The following is a 25,767-nucleotide window of genomic DNA, read 5'->3' as shown; positions in this document are numbered from 1 at the left end:
TGTACAAGGGTGGACTGTTCTGTTGTATATGTATGGGGGTATACTGTTCTGCTGTATATGTATAAGGGTATACTGTTCTGTTCTGTTGTATATGTATAGGGGTGTACTGTTCTGTTGTATATGTATAAGTGTAATGTTTGTGAGTCAATAAAGACAAACACTGTTGCAACACGTGTGGCTACGTCCAAGCTTTATTCCAGACTGCCCGTACTCCCAAAATCTCCCCAGCACAATTGTCATTCATAACATACTACAATGAACTACTGACTCCCTAGCATAATTGTCATTCTTAATATATTACAATAAGGGTATACTGTTCTGTTGTATATGTATATGTATATGTATATGTATATGTATAAGGGTGTTCTGTTCTGTTGTATATGTATAGGGGTGTACTGTTCTGTTGTATATGTATCGGGGTATACTGTACTGTTGTAAATGTATAGGAGTGTACTGTACTCTTGTAAATGTATAGGAGTGTACTGTACTGTTGTAAATGTATAGGGTGTACTCTTCTGTTGTATATGTATAGGAGTGTACTGTACTGTTGAAAATGTATAGGGGTGTACTGTTCTGTTGTAAATGCATAGGAGTGTACTGTACTGTTGTATATGTATAGGCGTGTACTGTACTGTTGTAAATGTATAGGGGTGTACTGTACTGTTGTAAATGTATAGGAGTGTACTGTACTGTTGTAAATGTATAGGAGTGTACTGTACTGTTGTAAATGTATAGGAGTGTACTGTACTGTTGTAAATGTATAGGAGTGTACTGTACTGTTGTAAATGTATAGGAGTGTACTGTACTGTTGTAAATGTATAGGAGTGTACTGTACTGTTGTAAATGTATAAGAGTGTACTGTACTGTTGTAAATGTATAGGGGTGTACTGTTCTGTTGTAAATGTATAGGGGTGTACTGTTCTGTTGTAAATGTATAGGAGTGTACTGTACTGTTGTACATGTATAGGCGTGTACTGTACTCTTGTAAATGTATAGGAGTGTACTGTACTGTTGTAAATGTATAGGAGTGTACTGTACTGTTGTAAATGTATAGGCGTGTACTGTACTGTTGTAAATGTATAGGAGTGTACTGTACTGTTGTAAATGTATAGGAGTGTACTGTACTGTTGTACATGTATAGGAGTGTACTGTACTGTTGTACATGTATAGGCGTGTACTGTACTCTTGTAAATATATAGGAGTTGCCACAACCCAATTGTTAACTAGCACACAATTCCATAATACATAGTGACGAGATGTCCCTCACACATGGAATGTATCTACACGCAACCCGGATCAAATTTGAATTGAAACAAATTGAAACAAAGAAGCGTCTGCCGTTGCTTGGTCAGGATAGAGAGACAATTTTCATGGGTAAATGCTAGTCGAAGACTTAGCCTCAATGCCCCAAATACTTCAACCTAACCATTTTATTTGCATAATTATAGAACTTGCCAATTATATTTACACAACACAAAAAATTATTTAACATTTAAATACGAGTTAAGTCCTTTTGTATTGTTTTTTGTACAATTCTTACATATATCTTGTTATTATTTTAAAACTCTTTTTTGCTGTACTTATCCTATGTAAATCTTTTTACACGGGGCAATAAAGTTATTACCAAATGCTTCAGCGTGGTAATAAGAGTTTGTTTTCAGGGGTGGGTGATACCAAGGTGGGAAATGGATGCACATATGGGGTTAATTCCTTGAATTGCAATATAGAGGGTTCAGGCTGAAATACAATATATAGTGTTTTCATGTTTCGTCTGATATTTCTGTGGTATTCTGCTGCTGTATGTAATGCACGATTTGTTCCGAAATTCAGTATATTGTGTGTATTCCAGGGTTATTCGTTTTTTGCTGAAAACACCCCTATTTTTTAGTGGCAGAGTCGAATAGTCTCACTCCCACTGGGAAATCTGCATTGTTGCTTGAATGTGAGCTAATTAAACACATTTTCCAGACCGGCGAAAGAGTATGCAACAGCCAATTTTAACAGCCTGTCACATGATTTTACTCTGAATGTCAACATGAAAAGAGGCTAGTCCATTTTACGCAGGAGTACTTGGGAGTAGAATATGTGAGGGATAGTATCAACAGAGATGTGTATAGTGAAAAGTAATATCTATCCTTCTTTTGCATCTCTGAGCATTTCTGTTTTAGTATATTGGTTTGAAAATGTTGAACTTGCATGATTTGCAATGTGTTTTTTTAGCTCCGCTGTCGACTTTGTCGAGCGGAGCTTATCATATGAGTGATTGTCCATCGTCGTCCGTCGTCGTCGTCCGTCGTCCGTGTCAATGTTTTACTTTTTCGACTTCTTCTTGAAAACTACAAGCCTGAATGCTTTGATACTTGGTGTATATGTACCTTGGGTAGACCTCTCTTAGATTTGTTCATTTCATGTTGATATCTTCAATTTTCTAATTTTGGTGAATATTTTTGTCATTTTTGGTAAAAAGTGATATTTTCGACTTCTTGTTAAAAACCGCAAGTGCAATTGCTTTGATATTACATATATAGGTACTACATGTGGACCTCTCTCAGATTTGTTCATTTTGTAATGATATCTTTAATTCTCTAATTTTGGTGAATATTTTTGTCTTTTTTGGTAAAAAGTGATATTTTCGACTTCTTGTTAAAAACCGCAAGTCCAATTGCTTTGATACTACATATATAGGTACTACATGTGAACCTCTCTCAGATTTGTTCATTTCGTGATGATATTTTCAATTCTCTAATTTTGGTGAATATTTTTGTCATTTTTGGTAAAAAATGATATTTTCGACTTCTTGTTAAAAACCGCAAATTCGATTGCTTTGATATTACATATATAGGTACTACATGTGGACCTCTCTCAGATTTGTTCATTTTGTGATGATATCTTCAATTCTCTAATTTTGGTGAATATTTTTGTAATTTTTGGTAAAAAGTGATATTTTCGACTTCTTGTTAAAAACCAATAGTTCAATTGCTTTGATATTACATATATAGATACTACATGTAGACCTTTCTCAGATTTGTTCATTTTGTGATGATATCTTCAGTTCTCTAATTTTGGTGAATATTTTTGTCATTTTTGGTAAAAAGTGATATCTTCGACTTCTTGTTGAAAACTGTAAGTCCGATTGCTTTGATATTACATATATAGGTACTACATGTGGACCTCTCTCAGATTTGTTCATTTTGTGATGATATCTTCAATTCTCTAATTAATTTATTTTGGTGAATATTTTTGTTATTTTTGGTAAAAAGTGATATTTTCGACTTCTTGTTAAAAACTGCAAGTCCGATTGCTTTGACACTATTCATATTGTTCATTTTCTAATGATGTCTTCAGTTCTTTAATTGAAATGTGCATTGCTAACAGCGGAGCTATCTCAGCCGATAGGCTGCTTGTTTTACTGGGACTCCCCTATTGATCGAATCCCGGGTTTGAATGAGAACGGCACACCACGTGATTCGTTTGAATACAATGCTGATGGCAAACATGCCGTGTTACTGTGGTACTCTACTGACGGGATGACTTACTCGTACTGCATGCTACAACTTCGCTTGTGATGTTGCTTGTTAGCCATGGATTAAATGAATCTTGATTACCAGTCAAATGTTGCTCATTTGACGTTGGTAATCTTTATATGGAACTGAGTAACGCCGCAACGTCGCCAGCAGAAACCTCCTGGTACTTCGTACTATGATAAAACTCAGTCAACATACATCAAGTTCTCTCAATCGTAGTATTCCATGTGATGTACACCTAATATGCCAAAAATGTTGCTGAACGATTTGAACTGAATAAAAATAGCAGACGAAAATTTGTTTACAAAATAAAAATACTTCGGTTGCCAATGAAAACCGGTAAAAAACAAGCAATATGTTTCCGGCTGTTATCATGGTAGGACATGAACGTGAAGCTAACGTCTGTTTATAACTAAAACCGGGCACCTTATACGAGGTTCGCAAAATAACATGGCAGTCATTAGAAGTCACTTTATTTTGTTGTTAGGACGTATTCAGCCGTTAAATGTATTATTTCCAACCGTTTTGCATAGTATTTTCTAGATTGGAGGTAGCATTTACATTTTATTCAAAGTTCAAAGTTGCATTGGGATTACGTTGACAGTGGTAACAATGTCGGCGCCGTTGATCTTTTACCAGTGCGCAACGTAGCCAGAATAAAAGGCATGATCATTTGGGCACTGCTATTACAAGACTGGTAGGAGGCAATAAATTTGGCGAAAGTATTCAAAAAACAGATTTTGGCTGTTGCCATGGTAGCGGTGGGTCAGGATTGTTTTTCCAATTAGTGATGGTACGACCTGCCTGTCAAGTATGAACAAAATCTGCCAAGCCAAAAAAAAATCGCAGAAGAGTTAAAAAGCGATTCCTGCTGAACAGTTACTCTAACTTCGGGGTCAACTTTCTCATTAATGAAAAAAGATATCAAAAATTCAAATAGTAACTTTTTGCCCACACTCAAGCCGAGTACAATGAGCTATGTCTGAGGTGTTGTATCACAGGGAGTTGGACAAACTTATGTATTTTAATAAATTATTGAATAATGAAATGTTATATACCGGTAACTTTTTTTTTACCCTCTCCCCTTCCTGGTATTTATTTCAGGTATTTTTGTCAGGTTCAAATCGTTCACCAGCATTTTTGGCATGTTAGATGTACATCACATAGAATACTAGGATTGGGAGAACTTAATGTTTGTTGACCACCTGGAAACTGAGTTTTATAAATATTGAAGGGCTCTTGGAAGATCCACCCGCTGCCTGGACCCGCAGTAAAATCTCCGATTAATATGGAGCCGCAACCATCAACATCGATATACCATGAGGTTTCTGCTGGCAACGTTGCGGCGTTACTCGGTTCCATATAAAGATTACCAACGCCAAATTAGCAACATTTAACCGGTAACCAAGACTCAGTCTATCCACGACCAGCAAGCAACATCACAAACGAAGTTGTAGTGTGCAGCTCACGAGTCAGCGACGACCGATGTCAACGAAAGTCATTCCGTCAGTGGAGTACCGCAGTTGCACGGCATGTTTGCCAATGCACAGATCTGTGGAGGAACTTTTAACTTCAACATAAACCGTGTATCGTATTCGCCCAGTTTAAGTTCTGCTTCTGTCGTGGTCCCAACTAAAGGGCGACAGTCGTCGTGTCGCGTCCTGTTCGATATGGGACTCATAGCGACGTATATAACGCGTGTAAAATACATTGCTTATTTACATGAAATTCGAACACGCGCTGCGCTACGACCACCGCGCTTAAACATCCACGAGTTATTTATTCTGACAATGACTCAAATTAGACGTCTGATTATTTTATTTTCACACGTACAGCGACGCGCGTTCTACACTGACAAGCGTTGCTAGGTCGCAGCACTGTCTTGGAGCATATTAATGGGCGAATTGGGTTCCCCGACCTAAATTTCTATCCCGGTTTGTTGCACGTTCTTTTTTTAATATGAAATAATCAAATATGGGACATATGTGTAATAACAGAACCCCACACCCTCCCCGTGGCCTCGCTCGTGAAAGTACGGCAGCATATGCCATTTCCCGCATACTCTATTGAGACACAGCGCAGTGAAAATTGGATTCACATGTAATGCTTGAAAACATGTCAGCAAAAATAAATTATGTGAAATTCTACGTGACTTCATAATAGTTGAAAATGAACACATTACACCCGACCCTACCACTCCATATACAATGTAAACTACACCCCAAAACATCCTTTCACCCACAGTTACCTCCGTGTTTCACCAGTGTATTCTATTTGACGTCAGGAGAAATTGAAATAAACAAATTAATTATAATTTCAGCCTCTAGTTGACCACTGATTAAATAAACTACCTCGTCTTTATGTCAACTTGCAGTTATTCGTTGCCTACACTAGTGACTTCAAAATATATGTTTCAATCCTAGGAATTTCACTCGCTGTTAATTGCATGGGAGTGCCAGTCTTTAATGAATTTCTATTGTCATCTCAATTTCTTGCGATTATTCGGAACATTAAGCTGTAACCACATACCGCCTAGGTGCTGTACATGTAATTAAATCCTGGTGTAAGCACCATATGAACTATGAACAATGCATGTGAAGCCAGCTGTGGGGTATATTCAATCCTATAGATTTCTCATTGTTTGGTAACTATTTGCTGCAAATGCAACAAAAATCAATATAAAAAATATTACCCACACAGTATTCTACAGGTTACTTGTTATTATTATTACTACATGCCCAGGGACTTCATGTTTAAGTATCCAACTTTCCAATACAAAACATGATTAGCATCAGCAATAATTTCTAGTACTGCCTGGATAATTGCGTATTATTAGTTGACATTTTTCTTGTGGTGTTTTTCGTCAATGTATCAATGTATTAAATATAAGTGCGTTGGGAAATAGCATAATTATATTGCGTGAGTGAAAGAGGCTAGTGATACTGTGTCACAATGCAGTTTATTTCCAACGCGTGTGGTCGGCGCCTCTGATTGCGTTTATTTTGTATTTTTATTTTCGAAATGTATCACTGGCTGCGTTTTTTGTTGTTACGTCTCGCAAATGTCCAAGGTCCAAGTAGTCTGGTTGAAACGTGCGTTCCCATTGGTCGACAGAATCAACAGTTTATAGGAGGATTTAGCTGAGGGCCTGTACTTCATTACAAAGCTGTTGAAATACCACGAAATTAGCATCACGTTATTCCTAATCAGCAAAACAGCGAGTTTGTTGTCCATGTCTTGTCTGAGACAAAATTGCTTTGAAACCAGCCATTGTTTCCATTGACTCGCGTGTGAGTTCCTGTTCAGCGAGTCTACTTGTACTGATGATAACTGTACTTCTATGATTATTTCAATGCTAACATGTCCATGCTTATTTTAACGAAACATAACACTTTTTCTACTTGTACAAATAAAGTGGTTAGGTCGAAGTATTTGGAGCATTGAGGCTAAGTCTTCTACAAGCATTTACCCATGAAAATTGTCTCTCTATCCTGACCAAGCAACAGCAGACACTTCTTTGTTTCAATTCGTTTCAATTCAAATTTGATCCGATTTGCGTGTAAATACATTCCATGTGTGAGGGACGTCTCGTAAACTTATCACTCAACATGCACTTTATTTCTTTATTATATACTATGTATTATGGAATTGTGTGCTAGTTAACACTTGGGTTGTGGCAAATTTAACACCTCTCCGAGGTGTGACTACTTTTGAAACCTGTCATTGTCTTCATTTAAACGGCGGCGCGTGACACAAGAATTCTGTGACCCTTCGGTGAACATGCACCCGTTACTAAGTACAATTATAATTCTATGATTCTTTAATCACTGACTACGGGTTCATACTAATTTTACCGAAAGAAAAAACAATTTTCACATGTTATGCGGAGTGTGCTGGCTGGTCATGGCCGTTTATTAAATTATTGTGCTTTCACGTTTCCTGTGCAATTTCGTGAAGAGCAAACATAGATTCTTTGCAAACGACTGAACGAACTTTTTGATACAGCATCATGCCAATCTTAACCAACCATGTACACATCATTTCATAACCATGGTAAATATTTGATTTTACTGTGATAAAACACAATTGAACGTACGTTGTTATAAGCAAACGTTACAAGCCTTTGTATTACCCCTCGCATAGGGCTTTTTTGCTTCTAGCATACGATACATTTTACCACTCGCATATGCCGTTTTTACCACTAGCATATGACATATTTTGCTAGTTGCGACTCGCAACTTGGTACTCGCATACAGCACTATTTCTAGATCGTACATACTTCACTGTACTGTTGTAAATGTTTAGGAGTGTACTGTACTGTTGTAAATGTATAGGTGTGTACTGTACTTTTGTATATGTATAGGCGTGTACTGTACTGTACTGTTGTAAATGTATAGGGATGTACTGTGTTGTTCTGTTGTGTGTGTATATATATATATATATATATATATATATATAGGGGTGTACTGTACTGTTCTGTTGTACATGAATAAGGGTGTTTCATATTCATGCTAGGCCTTCCTTACCCTAACCCTGATTGGCTGATAATTGAACCTATATGTTTTTTAGTTTTTTGGACCAAGGGACTAATGCTATCACAATCTTAGGCTATGTGCCGTAGACAGTGTGCTGTAGACAAAGATATCTCAAAAACCCTTCAGTCTATTTTTCTGAAACTTTGGATTATGATAGCGTGTGTGAATATCTTCAGGGCATTTTTTTTTTATTTGGCTTGAATCATTTTAAAATTAATTTTTGCCCCCGCCCCCAAATCAGGTTTTCCCAGTGTAGGTAATCTCTGTCCAATTACCATACATGGTGAGTGGCACAATTTGCATAGTAAACATTTTGTGTTATTTTCTGATACACACTTCTCTTATCAAATTGTAGTTTCATAATAAAGAATGTATATTATTTGATGTGTTCATGTATGTTGTGATGGTTTATCGCATAAATTATTTGTTTAATGATAGAAAATAGTACTAATTTGAATTTATCATGTATGCGCAGTTACGCATAAAACGACCATTGGATGATATGGCAGTGTGATTCGATGTCTCAAATTTCGCTATGAAAATTACAGTATAATAATTGTTTTGATAGAATACAATGCGTGATGTGTATTTGTGATTACATGGCACTGTCTTAATTAATAAAGTAGTGTGTGTTATTGGACGAATTGAACACTTGTTGTTTTATTGCTGTGTTGTTTTATTGCACGAACTGGGCACTGACAGGCAACAACCAGCGAATATATTTATAGCTGCGGTTTCGTAGCTCTTTTGTAAGACTGACAAATACCGTCGAGCAATAAAAAAGTCGGGTGGTGACAAAAGAGCTATGAACCACATACCGCTATTCATTGAATCACGAAGGAATAAATACTTAGGTACAGAAACGTGTGTTCAAGGTTAACCTCGATACAATGCTAGTAATAACTCCTAGCATATTCCGGGTGTCTTGCATCATGGAGTGCATTTTACGGTGTGTCACTGAGAAAATATTAAACCAGTGCTGATAGTGTGACATTGCACTGAGTACCCTCGCATCGCCTTAGCGTGAATGGTCTGTGCGAATGCACATGAAATCGTAATGCGGTCAATCATGTCAGTTGGTAAATGGAATACTGACATTGTTATCTTGGCTCCGTGAATCATAAAAAAGATCGTAACGAGACTCGATGTTGTCAACTTGACGTTTTCAAATTAAACATTTTGAAGAAAAAAACAAACTTGAGCGTCGACGATAGCATTATGTTGATATATATCCAAAACTTGTAAAGACTAATGTACTTTTATTAGCCCCGCTGTCGACTTTGTCGACTTTATCATATGAGTGATTGTCCTTTGTCGTCCGTCGTCATGGTCTGTGCCAATGTTTTATTTTTTCGACTTCTTCTTGGAAACTACAAGCCTGAATGCTTTGATACTTGGTGTATACCTTGGGTAGATATCATATATCAGCAATTCTCTAATTTTTGGGAATATTTTTGTCATTTTTGGTAAATAGTGATATTTTTGACTTCTTGTTAAAAAACGCAAATCCAATTGCTTTGATATTACATATATAAGTACTACATGTGGACCTCTCTCAGATTTGTTCGTTTTGTAATGATATCTTTAATTCTCTAATTTTGGTGAATATTTTTGTCATTTTTGGTAAAAAGTGATATTTTCGACTACTTGTTAAAAACTGCAAGTCCAATTGCTTTGAGATAATACATATACAGGTACTAAATGTGGACCTCTTTCAGATTTGTTCATTTTGTAATGTTATCTTCAATTCTCTAATTTTAGTTAATATTTTTTTAATTTTTGGTAAAAAAGTGATATTTTCGACTTCTTGATGAAAACAGCAAGTCAGATTGCTTTTATATTACATATATAGGTACTACATGTGGACCTATTTCAGATTTGTTAATTTCGTGGTGATATCTTCAATTATCTAATTTTTATGATTATTTTTGGTCAAAAGTGATATTTTTGAATTCTTGTTAAAAACAGCATGTCCTGTTGCTTTGATACTATACATATTGTTCATTTTCTAATGATATCTTCTGTTCTTTAATTGCAATGTGCATTGCTAACAGTGGAGCTATCTCAGCCGCCAGGCTGCTTGTTAAATAATGCCAGAGAGGGGGAAATTTCATTTCTTTTTCGAAAAACAGCTCCATCCAGCCAGCTTTCATCGCATGTGATGTCAAGACAGACGACTCACTGAACTCTTTAAGTACAAGAATCGTGATTGGTAATTTTTTGACATGATTGGTTGCGACCCGGAAGTAGTTCACTCTCGCTCAATTCCTGGTAAGTAGCGTGAATTTATCGTTTCCTCTGCCATTTTAATAGTGTGTTGTGTACATTGATGTAATCTGTGTGCCATAGTACTATTGGGGTTAATTTGCATATGTAAATTGGCAATAGCATATTGTTTTTGCTAAATTTGAAGTATTTCTTAAATTACTTAACAGGTTTGGATCAAATTTGGTAGGCATATACATTGATGTAATCTTCATGTCATATTATTGGGAATAATTTGCACATGTAAATTAGCTAATTTACATATTATTTATTCCCTAAATTGGGGTTACCTCATTAACATCTCAACAGATTTGATGTAATCTGCATGTCATGTTGCTAGTGTGGATGATTTGCATATGCAACTTAATAGCTAAATTACATATTGTTTTCATAGTGGACGAATGCGTGGTCTATGCCAGTATTTTATTTGTGCAATCATTATTTTTATTCAAATTGGATATCTACCCTGGTCTTCCCTGACACAAATGGATTTGATAGTCACATGGGGCAAGTGTTCCCTTTAAGCCTCATTTGCACACAACTTGCTCAGTGAGATGACCAAGTTGCTCAGTGAAATTCATCCATTTGAGCAACTTTTCCATAAATTTCATGTTGTAGTAAAAATGTACACTTAAAGAAGGTTTTCAAGTATAAATTGCTGAAGTTGCTCAGTGCCGAATTTGTTTAGAGGGAACATGATGATGGGGCAGTGTTTTTAACCAAACAGTTTACTTTTTGCCTCTGGAGTCAATGAAATTGAGCAACCACAGTTAGTCATATTAATATTGCTGTTTTGTACTCATTATTAAAGTTTGATAAAATATGTTTGTGTCCAAAATTAATACTTTCACATTATTCAAACCAACATGTCAAAATTTATTAAATTTTATATGCATGCACTTTGCTCATTTCATGTCAAAATCTTGATTTTATTTTGATGGAAGCTTATAGTATCTTCAGATCAGGCTCTGAAAATTCACTTGCCCTGATAAAATCTCTGTTCTATTACAGTGAAGCAGTCTTGTTACAGTATTCCACTGACAATATACCAGCAGAGCTCATTTTACTGTAAAATATTAATTGCTTCTGTAAAATGTTTTTCAAATTCACAATTTGCCAAGTCCTGTAGTTATGTATACAGTAAAAACACTGCCTGACTATGCTTCTAATGATTACTATCTGTGCCATTTTATTCATTAATCATAAGTTCTTCATGTATTATATACCTTCACAGTATCAAGATGGCAAGAAAGAAGAAGTGTTGTATTGCCAGAGCAGCTGCTCTGGCCAAAGTAACTATTTGGTGTTTATTGATCAACTAATTACAGCCAAAACAAAGTCAGCTTGGACATTCAGTTGTGAGAAATGACAAAATAAACGGTGCCACACAATAACCATTTGTCATGCCATATCTGTAGATTTTGCTTGATGGAATTATTATCCATTATGAGATAAATTTTGCAAATGTGAGAAATCATTTTAATTTTTTGAACATATTTCTAGGCCTCTAAATTTATGAGCTACAAAATCATTGTAGGTATGAGTGATATGCTGCTTTCATTAAACCTGTTTGTGTTTCTTCTTTTTTTCATGGAACATGCAGATTGACCAAACAAGTTGAGAATACTGCCCTCATAAAAAACAGTCACCCAATTAATGAGGAGACTCCTCACAAAAATTGAGGGTATAACCCTTACTAATGAATCTCATAATTTATTTGCAATATATCTGATAATAAACTTGACACTAAACCTGATAATGTACTCAATAATGAATTGAATGGAATTAAATATAAAGCAAGTGAAGTTGATAACACTTGTGCTAAGACTAGCAGTGTACTTATACTGGGTAACATGATGATTCTTTAAATTCATCTGAAGATTACTTGCTGAATTTTGAACATATTAATACATTTTGTAGTCAGAATCTTGAACAGTACCATTTGAAATCATGTGTGTCTGCTTCTTATCAACAAGGTGATGATATCTTTCCAGACAGTGCTATAAATAGGTTTAGTCAACTGTTATTTAAAAAAAAAAACAGACTTTTGTTAAAATACCTGTAGCCATCCTGCCTTGTACTCCGTTAAAAAAAGTTGAGTTGAATAAATGTATTGTAATTTGGACAAAAGAAAAGTTAATAAATATTTTAATGTTTAAATCATTTGTCATTTTTGGCTCCAGTTGTGCTCTGCCCAAAGGGGAGCTAATATCAGTAATGTGCACAAAATGAGTGCTCGATCTGTCTGTGTGGGAAACTTGTTCAAATGATATCTCTAGAAGCGATCATCATATTCAGATGACACAAGTTTGATAACATGGAACATGCAAATTCTGATAAGGTTTTTTAAATATGCATAAAAAAATATTCTTGGTTTTCTACTATCTCGAGAACCTGAGTGGCACATTGGCTAACGTGTTCACCTCCAAGTTCTACTTAAAGACCGACATGGTATATATATAAACAGGCGGAGTTTATTATTCAAATGAAGTCTCCCTCACCCACATCAACAACAATGATTAAAAGCTCCACAAAAACTTGAGAAACAGTGATTCATTGCATTATATTTTCTACTTTTTAAACGTGTGTGGCGCCATGAATGTTCGGGGAAGCCATAAATAAAAATAGTAGTGAGTTTGACAGCTAGACCATTTATTTTTGCCGAAAAATGTGTTTTAAAAGCGTTTCGAATTTGCCGGCACTATAAGCTCCACCCACATCATTTTCAAAATGCCTACTTTGCATGTGAGGTGAAATAAACGAAACTAGTACGTTGTTTATGTTAGAGAATACAATGGAATGAATTACAGTAAAGAAAACACAGATGAGCTTCTTTGCAACGTGGGCGTGAAGTTGTCAAAACCAGACATAATATAAAGTGTCTGTCTAAAAACGCATACGGTTGAAATCAACTTGTCAACGATAAATTGCATTCATAAGCCGTTCCTAACAATTTTGCCTGTAGTTATGATATATATGCACTTGATCACAGTCCCTCTGACTCGATGTACCTTTTTATTTATTAAACAACTTTCACCCACTGCGCTCATCAGGAAAAGACCACACGATGATGTGTGGTCGATCGACAATCTCGTTCAATGTACATGTCATGAAAAACATTCAAAGAATTGTTGACTCTTTCCACATGGTTGGTATCGAGGGCGTGGACGTACTATGCAGCGTTTTTCTAAACAATTCTGAATAAATGAGCGAAAGAGATTCGCTGCCACCATGCTGGTTGATAATGTTTTATTTCCGGCTCGTAGCAAGAATGATTATTTTTATAGTAATCTAACAATCTAATTTAGCACAAAGCACCACAACATGACGTTCACGTACAATTTCGTATCAAAAAAATGAACGATAACCTGTGGCTGCGAAAAACTCTTGAGAAGTTTATACTCGACTTGAATTCAGATTCCAAAAAGCTGCCTCGTCACGAATTTTTTATTTCACTTTACATAGCTCAAATCAGTAACTATACACATAAACAAAAGATTAGGAATATCTACATTTAATGAACGATTGACAGTTGAATACTAAGCTCCGCCCAGCCCATGGGTAGTAAATGTCGGCCTTTAATTCCAAAGGACTTCGGTGCCCCTGGGCCCCATGTTTCTAAAAGTGATAAAAAAAGACAAAATGAATTGTATCTCAAATGTATGTTTATTTGTTTTATAGACCTGATAGACTTCACAGTGATTTCAGAGAAGACCGGGACACCAGACAAAAGGTAAGTGTTTCAATGTTTCCAGGGCTCGACACTATAAAGGTAGTTCTGTAGCCGGGGCAAGTTGTGGGCGAGTGAGTTCTAAGTTAACATCAAGTCCTGATTTCTATGTTTTTCTGATCATTCTGCATAATAAATCATCCTTTCAATACCATTTAAAATTTTGTGTGTGTGTGAGTAAATCAAGTCAAAATTTTACTACCCTTACTTTTACGTGTCCCATAGATTGATGTAAGGAGCTTAGAGAGATTGAAATATGACAAGGATTAATCCCACTTGTATTGTCTTAATAGATTGACACACACCATAATGAGTTGGAGGATATTGATCATGAAATTGGACAACGTAAAGCTGATCTCCAAATTTTACAAGAGAACATAGAGAAAAGAAAAGCAGAACTGACACATGTGCTCAGAGAGGGCGAAACTGACGTTGCTAAGAAACAAAGAGATATCAAGGTACCTGTCACATTATGTTTATCAATTCTATGATGATCAGTATATTTTGTGTCAAGCCTTGGTCTTTTCAAAAGACAAAGCGATGTTGATACCATTCCCTACAAACTACTTGTAGATGTTGGTACCATTTCATGCTAACTAGGTGTTGATACTATTCCATGCTAACTAGGTGTTGGTACTATTCTATGCTAACTAGGTGTTGGTACTATTCTATGCTAACTAGGTGTTGATACTATTCCATGCTAACTAGGTGTTGATACCATTCCATGCTAACTAGGTGTTGGTACCATTCCATGCTAACTAGGTGTTGGTACTATTCTATGCTAACTAGGTCTTGGTACTATTCTATGCCAACTAGGTGTTGATACCAATCCCTGCAAACTAGGTGTTGATACCAATCCCTGCAAACTAGGTGTTGGTACTATTCTATGCTAACTAGGTGTTGATACTATTCTATGCTAACTAGGTGTTGATACTATTCCATGCTAACTAGGTGTTGTACTATTCCATGCTAACTAGGTGTTGATACTATTCCATGCTAACTAGATGTTGATACTATTTCATGCTAACTAGGTGTTGGTACTATTCTATGCTAACTGGGTGTTGGTACTATTCTATGCTAACTAGGTGTTGATACTATTCCATGCTAACTAGGTGTTGATACTATTCCATGCTAACTTAGGTGTTGATACTATTCCATGCTAACTAGGTGTTGATACTATTCCATGCTAACTAGGTGTTGATACTATTCCATGCTAACTAGGTGTTGATACTATTCCATGCTAACTAGGTGTTGTACCATTGCATGCTCACTAGGTGTTGATACCATTCGATACTAACTAGGTGTTGGTACTATTCCATGCTAACTAGGTGTTGGTACTATCCTATGCTAACTATTTGTTGGTACTATTCTATGCTAATGAGGTATTTGTATTCATTTGTATTTCACAGAAAGTACAAGATATTCTGGAAGAATTAACTGTACAAAATAAAGATTTGGAAGTGACAGTGAGTGAGAAGAGATCACAACTAGTGAAGCTGAGAGACTGTGTGGATCAGGAAGATGAAACACTGCAGCAGTTGGTGTCTAATGTTAACAAGTATAAAACAGAATTGAAACATGTTTTAGAAATGTTACAGTTAGAGAAGACTGAGTTAGAGGCTCTGAAACAACATCATACAGACAAAATGATTGATTTAGAGAAGACGCAATTGGCTGTAATTGAAGTGAGTCACATAAGTCTGCAGTATAAAACAGAGAAACCAGATTGCCATTATGAGGGAGGGAAACCAGATTGCCATTTAAGGAAGAGAAACCAGATTGCCATTATGAGGGAGGGAAACCAGATTGCCATTTAAGGAAGAGAAACCAGATTGCCATTATGATGAAGGGAAACCAGATTGCCATTATGAGGGAGGGAACCAGATTGCCATTATGAGGGAGGGAAACCAGATTGCCATTTAAGGAAGAGAAATCAGATTGCCATTATGAGAGAGGGAAACCAGATTGCCATTATAAGGGAGGGGAACCAGATTGCAATTATGAGGGAGGGAAACCAGATTGCCATTATGAGGGAAGGAACCAGATTGCCATTATGAGGGAAGGAACCAGATTGCCATTATGAGGGAGGGAAACCAGATTGCCATTATGAGGGAGGGAACCATATTGCCATTACGAGGAAGGAAAACCAGATTGCCATCATGAGAGAGGGGAACCAAATTGCCATTATGAGGGAGGGAACCAGATTGCCATTATGAGGGAGGGAAACCAGATTGCCATTATTGGGGAGGGAAACCAGATTGCCATTTAAGGAAGAGAAACCAGATTGCCATTATGAGGGAGGGAAACCAGATTGCCATTATGAGGGAGGAAAAACAGATTGCCATTTTAAAGGAGGGAAACCAGAATGCCATTATGATGGAGGGAACCAGATTGCCATTATGAGGGGGTGGGGAACCAGATTGCAATTATGAGGGAGGGAAACTAGATTGCCATTATGAGGGAAGGAACCAGATTGCCATTATGAGGAAGGGAATCAGATTGCCATTATGAGAGAGGGGGGAGGGAACCAGATTGCCATTATGAGGGAGGGAAACCAGATTGCCATTATGAGGGAGGGAACCAGATTGCCATTATGAGGGAGACACCAGATTGCCATTACGTTAACTCATGATGGCTAAGTGATGTCATTCCAGGTTTTAAATACATCTCTTACAAAAAAATATTATTATGTGTAATCTACAGACACAATCAAATGTTTTAGAAATTGAATGATCATACATTTAACACAGTACTGTGTAGAGAAATATTGGGCTTTTATTGCCACTGTGACACTATGATGTTTTGTTTGCTTTACCAGGAGAAATCTGAGTTAGAAAGACTGCAAACAGAAGCTCAGCGTAAGAGAACAGAATTAGAAAGAAGTAAACAAATCGTTGAAAAAGAGAAAGCTGACAGTGAAAGATTGGTAGCAGAACGGAAATCCATGCAGGATCATATTGACACATTAACCAAAGAAAAAGAACTTCTGGAAAATAACTGTAGTAATCTAGAAGGAAAAATATGTAATTTGAAGAAGTAAGTGTGTTTTCTACTTACTTACCCCCTCTACTTTGGTTTGGTTCTTTTGTTAACTGGATTTGGGTAAGTCTAATTAATGGTACATAGGGGTTGAAGGTTTAGTGTATTTGACATAAAGAAACACATGTATATCTCTTTTATTGTTGACTATGAGATGTGTGCTTCTGACGGTTGTCTGTTATGTGGTGTGGTTTCTGGTTTTTCTATCATGTGGTGTGGGTTTCTGACTGTTATCTACCATGTGGTATGAGTTACTGACTTATCTACCATGTGGTGTGGGTTCCTGACTTATCTACCATGTGGTGTGGGTTCCTGACTTATCTATGTGGTGTGGGTTCCTGACTTATCTACCACGTGGTGTGGGTTCCTGACTTATCTACCTTGTGGTGTTGGTTTCTGGCTTATCTATCATGTGGTGTGGGTTCATGACTTAACTACCATGTGGTGTGGGCTTCTGACTTATCTATGTGGTGTGGGCTTCTGACTTATCTATGTGGTGTGAGTTACTGACTTATCTACCATGTGGTGTGGATTCCTGACTCATCTATGTGGTGTGAGTTACTGACTTATCTACCATGTGGTGTGGATTCCTGACTCATCTATGTGGTGTGGGTTCCTGACTCATCTATGTGGTGTGGGCTTCTGACTTATCTACCATATGGTGTGGCTTTCTGACTTTAATATCTATCATGTGGTGTGGGTTCCTGACTTATCTACCATGTGGTGTGGGTTCCTGACTCATCTATGTGGTGTGAGTTACTGACTTATCTACCATGTGGTGTGGATTCCTGACTCATCTATGTGGTGTGGGCTTCTGACTTATCTATGTGGTGTGAGCTTCTGACTTATCTATGTGGTATGGGTTTCTGACTTATCCATGTGGTGTGAGTTACTGACTTATCTATCATGTGGTGTGGGTTCCTGACTTATCTATGTGGTGTGGGCTTCTGACTTATCTATGTGGTGTGAGTTCCTGACTTATCTACCATGTGGTGTGGATTCCTGACTCATCTATGTGGTGTGGGCTTCTGACTTATCTATGTGGTGTGGGCTTCTGACTTATCTATGTGGTATGGGTTTCTGACTTATCTATGTGGTGTGAGTTACTGACTTATCTATCATGTGGTGTGGGTTCCTGACTTATCTATGTGGTGTGGGCTTCTGATTTATCTATGTGGTGTGAGTTACTGACTTATCTACCATGTGGTGTGGATTCCTGACTTATCTATGTGGTATGGGCTTCTGACTTATCTATGTGGTATGGGTTTCTGACTTATCTATGTGGTGTGGGCTTCTGACTTATCTACCATGTGGTGTGGGTTCCTGACTTATCTATGTGGTGTGGGCTTCTGACTTATCTATGTGGTGTGGGCTTCTGACTTATCTACCACGTGGTGCGAGTTACTGACTTATCTACCATGTGGTGTGGGTTCCTGACTTATCTACCATGTGGTGTGGGTTCCTGACTTATCTATGTGGTGTGGGCTTCTGACTTATCTACCATGTGGTGTGGGTTCCTGACTTATCTATGTGGTGCGGGCTTCTGACTTATCTACCATGTGGTGTGGGTTCCTGACTTATCTATGTGGTGTGGGTTTCTGACTTATCTACCATGTGGTGTGGGTTCCTTACTTATCTATGTGGTGTGGGCTTCTGACTTATCTACCATGTGGTGTGGGTTCCTGACTTATCTATGTGGTGCGGGCTTCTGACTTATCTACCATGTGGTGTGGACTTCTGACAGTTGTTTACCATGTTGTGTGGGCTTCTGATTTATCTATTGTGAGATGTGGACATCTGACTGTTTTCTACTATGTGGTGTGGGCTTCTGACTGTTATTTATTATGTGGTGTGGGCTTTTGACTTATCTACTATGTGGTGTGGGCTTCTGAATTATCTATCGTGGTGTGGGTTCTGACTGTTCTCTACCATGTGGTGTGGGCTTCTGACTGTTCTCTACCATGTGGTGTGGGCTTCTGACGTTTCTATCATGTGTTGTAGCTTCAGACTTATCTACCATGCGCTCTGGGCTTCTGACCGTTGTTTACCATGTGGTGTGGACTGACTGTTATTACTGTTAAATAAATGCATTCAGTATACAGCAATGCTGTTATGTAACTGTAGAAACAATACATGATTGTTGACACTTGATTGTGGGGGATACAAATGAACTAATTCTTTGATATTGTACAAACAGGACTTTATTTGTAATTATTTGTTATTACTACCTACATGCAAGGCATATATTTAATAAATGGTAAGACTCTTAGCATGGTTTTCGTACTGATTGTTTTATGGTTTGGTAATGGAATTAATTTGATATACTTTACTAGATCGTAGATGGTTATTTTTAAGTTGTATTGGCACATTGATAAGAAATAGACAAATTTATCACAATGCCGCATAGAATTGTTAATAGAATTAACTCAATTCATTAAATAATACAGCTTTAAATTAATAAATTATTTTGGTAGCATTATTGGTAATATTTGAGGACTTTCTCTAATTGTCGCATAAGCCAAAAACTTTATGCATGGAACATAATGCTGTGTGGTGTTAAATGTATTATTGTTTTACATTTATTATTACATACATAACTTGATGATGAACACATCACCTGCAGACACCATTCAGTGGAAACTCTCAGTACAGCTTTTGGCAGGCTATCTGCGACAGTCACTTTTATATACTAAGTAGACTTACAAATGTACTTGAACTTCTGTAACATTTTAAAACTTATCCATGAACCAATTAATACCACTGGGCTTCCCATCGTGTCTTGTTTGCTTGGGAGTAGATTAATAAAACTGTCAGTTGTGGGTATCACTGTTTATAGCTTACATGTACTTTGTATATCATCAGTGCACCTCTTCCCTCTTACCATAGCATGCTTTGGTGCCCATTTTACCAAGTTATGACTGAATATAACATACCATAACTTGTTTAGTAGCTCAGACTCATTTCACTTGTATCTGGATTTATAAAATACATGCACTGACATCACAGTTTATTCAGATTGTAACTTCATCATGCAGTAATTTAAGTACAATATTACAATAATAATCTTTATTTGGTTAATTGCAATATATTCCTGAATCTTATATTCAACTTTTGATTGCCTTGAGAATACTGCTTTAATCCTATGTACCAATATTCTATTGTAGGAGACAAACTGAAGTAGAAGATGAAACCTATAAATCTAAAAGTAAACTTGAAAAGACTGGTCAAGAAGCTGTACAGATGGAAAAAGAACTTGATGAAGTCAGTAATCATAAATCTACAATGCAGAGAGAACTACAACATTTGAAACATCAAATAAAAGGTATGACACACAAGTATCTACACATGCTGATAATGAGATCTGTCAATTAGATAAGTTGTTTTCATTATGTAGTATAAATCAAATAAAAAAAAAATTGCCAAATCTAGCTAGTATTTCTATTTAATAGATTTTGCTTATATAAATTACTGTACTAATAATTTAGGAACTTTTATACAATTGCATGTTAATGTATCATATAGGATAAATATAATTCACAAAACGATAAGTGAGGCTGTAATCTCTGATCATGACTTTTATTTCCAGAAAGTAAAAATGAACTGAAGAGTACCAAGAAGGAAATTACTGAAGCCCATGAAGAAAAACATGGCTTAGAACAGGTAAATAATTGATATTGAAAAAACGAAAGTGACCTAAATACAGAATTTTTTTTTTTTTTTTTTTTTTTTTAATGTTTTTGTGTTCCGGACATTGAATGTCACTGTTGTCTCTCTCCTGACTTTTTTGTTTGTATGTGCAAATTGCAAGTGCTAGTGCTGACACACATATTCATGTTTGGGACAACGTGACAGGGCTGTGCGGCCATCTTGCTATTAAATGGCAATTTTAATGTGTTATCCTGGCATCAACCAGGCTCAGCCAAACACAAGCATCTACCTTAACCAAGGTTCCCTCAAAGTCGCATTCGTTGGTGCCTTCCCATTGAGTCTGTAGCACACTCACCCAGGGTAGGGGCCGACCCTTTTTAGTGTTCAGCCTAAGGTAGGATTTGAACTTGGGTTTAGTAATCATGAGTCTGATGCGACAACCACTATGCTACCAGTGACCAGAAATAATGTTAAGATGAATGTTTCAGTGACAGGTGACAGCCAAGTTATATTACACCAAGGAGTTGTAAGGATATGCAGTGCTCTTATCCATCTACGAGAGTTGTTCAAGTGCATGTCAATCACACTTATTTCTGAGCAGTATTGTTACAGAATGTAACACTTCATAGTGGAAATAGAAATATCACCATTTAAAAAAAAAAAACAGCAAACAGGATTATGCACAGACAATAAAAAAAGCCCAAGACAAACTTTCACTTTAAACACTGGGTTTAAACTGGCTTAACCAGAGATTGACAAATAACAGCCAATTTGAACTGGTTTGATCTGAGTTTGACAAATTACAGTCAGTTTAAGGTCGCGGGACTATTATTTGCATACTTGTTTTCATCTTCTAATTGTGACCAAATGACTACAAAAAGACCCAGGAAAGTATATATTTTTGGAATCGCCAGATTTCAAGCTTTTCAAAGGTGTGTTTGCCATGCCCGTATCTGCATTCTACGGTGCTTTACTTATTCAAAAGTGAAAAATTACTTTTTTTGTAAAAAAAATAATTACACATTTATGCTGGTGATAAGAAGTTTTTTTTTTCACTTTTCCTAGTTGTTCAATAGTCTGGTAAATTGAATGTGTCTGGTCTGTTTTATTCAAGCAACGCGTTTCAAAAAGTAGTCTCCTGAATTTTTAGTCCCCGTTCGAACACAGTCCGAAAACAGGGACTTATGTTTTGACCTCTGTGCATCCGGACCTGTATCTTAGAAATGCCTGGACCAATCATAATCAAACTTCACACATACATCATACATGATATTATACATATGCACGTCAATTTGTTTCACGATCTGATTCAAGGTGGCCGAATGGAGGTCATTTTTGTGCTAAAAATCATCAAAATCAAGCATTTCTCGGCTGTTTACAGATAGATTTTGTTCAAACTTGGTATATACATTAGACATTCGAGGACCTTGATGCACATCATTTTGTTCAACCATCTGATTCAAGATGGCCGAATGGCGGCCATTTTTGTGCTAAAAAATCCTAAAAATCAACCATTTCTCGGCTGTTTACAGATGGATTTTGTTCAAACTCGGTATATACATTAGACATTATGGGACCTTGATGCAAATAATTTTGTTTTTCAGATAAGATTCAAAATGGCCGACTGGCGGCCATTTTGTATTAATGAATGTGGTTCTCGTGCCATATCTCTGACTTGCTTTCATTGATTATGTTCAAATTTTAAATATTCATTATACATCATGTCATAGATAGACAGATATATTGGTTTGACGATCCTATTCAAAATGGCCAAATGGTGCCCTTTTTTTTGCTAAACAATCATCAAATATCAAGCATTTCTGGCATTTATGAATGGATTTCGTTCAAACTTGGTGCATATATTAGACATTACAGGTTCCTGGTGCACATCATTTATTTTTCAGATCGGATTCAAAATGGCTGTCTGGCGGCCATTTTGTTTTAATGAATGGGCTTCTAGACCCATATCTCCGACTTGTTTTGACTGATAATATTTTCAAATTTTAAATATTCATTATACATCATGTCATAGATAAACAGATATATTGGTTTGACAATCCTATTCCAAATGTTGGTCATTTTTTTTGCTAAAAATTCATCAAATATCAAGCATTTATGGGTGGATTTCGTTCAAACTTGGTACATACATTAGACATTATGGGTTCCTGATTGCCATTGCCCCCAACCCAAACCACGACACATTGCTAAATAATCCATGAAATAGTTTGTATGGACACATTCAAGCTCCTCTCATTGTCACCTTAAAGCTGTGAAAATTTTGTGTTAATTCGACGACAATAAGTATACATTATTTTTTGTTAAAGACCTTGTATTTTGAAAAACATAAACTCCTAGAAAACGATGATGAAGTCACAGCAAAGATTTTCAAGCTTGTTTCTCTGCACAAGCGATTTGTTTTCCCATCAAGGTCTGTTTTAACATGTGTAGGGGCATCCAAATGTGTAAGGCTATTGGAAACCAAGAAAATAAAGGAATTGTATAGCTATAGTTCAATAAAATCGGCTGATGAAAACACCAAAATCATTGATTTTTTTCAGTGGCTGTGTGACCTTGTGTCTGACACATTCTTATGCAAATGACTAATCTGTGAAATAAACAGGGGCGGAGACAAACCACTCAAATGTTTGGAAACACTAATTGTGTGTCAGATAGCTACTGATAACACATCCTAACATTGCTTTGTCTTGAGTTAATCTTTGAAACTTATAGGCACACAGATTAAACATATGTTGTTGATTTTGGAAAACAATACTGAAGCTGCCTTGCTTCCCTTCAGAAAATCTACATTTTAACCAACTTACATGACATTCTAGGTTACATTGACTTTATCAAATGAAAGTCTATAGTGCATTTCATCAATTAATAAATAAATGTGAAAATCGTAATTTTCAACACAAATAATAGTCTTGCTACCTTAAACTGGCTAATCCAGAGTTCGACAGTTTGTTCAGAGTTTGAAAAATAAATGAGGTTTTATAGCATTCTTTTAAATAAAATCTTCCTTCTTGCATTTTATACAGGATCTAAGAGATTCCATTAAAAAGAAAAGTGATACTGCTGCTGAGTTGGACAGATTACAGAATATGATTGAAAAAAGTAAAGATAGCTTAAATGAGTGTCTGACACAGGAACGAAAGAAACAAGATGATTTACACAAGTTATTGAAAGATATAGATGAGAGTCGTATGGAATTAGATGAGAAAAAGAGATCATTACAGCGTATACATGCTGAAATAGAACGTGAAGAACATAAACAGAATAGGGTGAGTTAATTTTGCACTTTGTTTTACTTGATACGATTCAAGTTATCTACTGTAGAATACTTTATTTTCGCTTTGAATTTATTTTCGATATTTTCGCTGAAGGGATGATTCAGTGAAAATAAAATCCTGCCAATATACTTTTTTCCTATATTTCACATTCAACTAAAAAATCAGTGAAAATAAATTTCATACAGAACGCTCAAAAAGCCTTTTCAGCGAAAATTAATTCCAGCAAAAATAAAATATTTCACAGTATATATGTTGACTTTGTCTAGTACATCACAGTACAAATCCCATGCGAGTCAGTTATAAGTAAATAAAGAAACAAACATAATATCAAATATTGTTGATTCATTTTCAGATTGTATATTAAACCGCCTTTATGTATTTGATTTTACAGCTTATTGAACTCAATACTGAGTTCATGCCTTGGGTTTGATATAGATTGTAGAGTCTCCAACATAGGTAGTGATATCCACCAAGTATTGAGTTTATCACTTGCTTCGCCTCACAAGTATTCACTCTTTACATAACCCCTTCTAGCACTAGAATATATTTGACCAAAACAAGCAAAAACATCTCAGTAATGCAGCAAGTTTAGACCTAATGTTACCAGATTATCAAATCGTTGTCAGATCAAAATAAACCATTTAATTGACTAAGTAACTTGTTATGCTTAGCAAGTGATACATAATATATTTATGGGTTGATCCAGGTGACAAGGGATGCATGTAATTATGACTGATGGCATGCTTTCCTTATTGCATGGTATCTTGTCTCATTTTCTCTTTATTGGGTTTTTATTACATCATATATCATGGATGATATGCTTGTCATGGTTTTGGTTTACCAAGGCTAGACAAAAAATTTTATTCATCGGTTTTGCACATTGAATAAAGAAGATTTGAATGAAGATTTAATGGATTTTGGTATTTGTCAAGTTGAACCATAAAAAACACTTAAGAATTTAGACACATTTTATTTGAGAACAGCTAGTGTATCCGACCATCATCGGTATGTTTTATCACATGGTTTACTTACAACCATTCAGTCAGCAAGATGGCTTGCGACTTTGCAAAACACTTTGGATTTTGTCCATTCTAGACTTGACGGCACCAACCCATTGATACACACACAGTTTAGATCATTCCATTATCATACAAAATAAATGATACGCATTTATAGGAATACACAAACTTTTCAATATCTTATGATAATTCTTGAATTGCATGATACTATTATTATTATTAAATCTTTATTGCAGGATATAAAGTGAAAAAAAAAGCCCATACATTCCATATTAAAATAAAAACATAAGGAATGGCATAATATATTAAATACACAAGAAATGAAGAATAATTATTGAATATGTACACTCAAATAATGATGTTGATCACCCTATGAAATAGTGAATCGCACACAGCACGCCGTCTGTCAAGCGGTGCTGTCAAGTCTAAAACTAGGCAAACACCAAGTATTTTTCAAAGTTGTGAACCATCTTCCTACAGTACTCATTTCTCCCAACCTCCTTCCGGATTTCGATCGCTTTTTTTTCGCTCGCTTTGTTCAATTCAACCGGACAATTTCCGCTTTTTTTTTGAGCACGCAAATCCAGAAGTCTCCGCTCGCTCGCGCGCTCACTTGCTCGCGCACTCGCTCGCTTGCCTGACAGCGGAACTGCCCGCATTTACAATTCATTATCTATTGTTTCATGTACAAGTGTATCATTTTTGTTTTTATGA

General features: G+C 36.2%; 1 protein-coding gene across 6 annotated transcripts in view; it reads left to right on the top strand.

Annotated features, from left to right (window-relative positions):
• Positions 1–25,767, top strand: part of LOC102801418 (centriolin-like) — a 204,129-nt gene that overhangs the window by 128,015 nt on the left and 50,347 nt on the right. For 2 of the 6 annotated variants that reach the window (XM_085493887.1, XM_085493884.1), the window contains 8 exons: positions 14,006–14,057; positions 14,348–14,512; positions 15,464–15,739; positions 16,873–17,090; positions 19,291–19,350; positions 20,258–20,415; positions 20,680–20,753; positions 23,783–24,025. In XM_085493887.1, coding sequence (XP_085350013.1) covers positions 14,006–14,057; positions 14,348–14,512; positions 15,464–15,739; positions 16,873–17,090; positions 19,291–19,350; positions 20,258–20,415; positions 20,680–20,753; positions 23,783–24,025 — 1,246 coding nt within the window. Of the gene's footprint in view, positions 1–14,005; positions 14,058–14,347; positions 14,513–15,463; positions 15,740–16,872; positions 17,091–19,290; positions 19,351–20,257; positions 20,416–20,679; positions 20,754–23,782; positions 24,026–24,425; positions 24,491–25,767 lie in introns of all 6 variants that reach the window. The other 4 variants (XM_085493889.1, XM_085493886.1, XM_085493888.1 and 1 more) reach the window with 3 other exon arrangements.

Source organism: Saccoglossus kowalevskii, chromosome 19, assembly GCF_978046115.1.
Source record: "Saccoglossus kowalevskii chromosome 19, keSacKowa6.1, whole genome shotgun sequence".
In the NCBI taxonomy this organism is placed as follows: domain Eukaryota; kingdom Metazoa; phylum Hemichordata; class Enteropneusta; family Harrimaniidae; genus Saccoglossus; species Saccoglossus kowalevskii.
The sequence above is the reverse complement of the archived record's forward strand: the minus strand, read 5'-3'. Positions and strand labels throughout refer to the sequence as shown.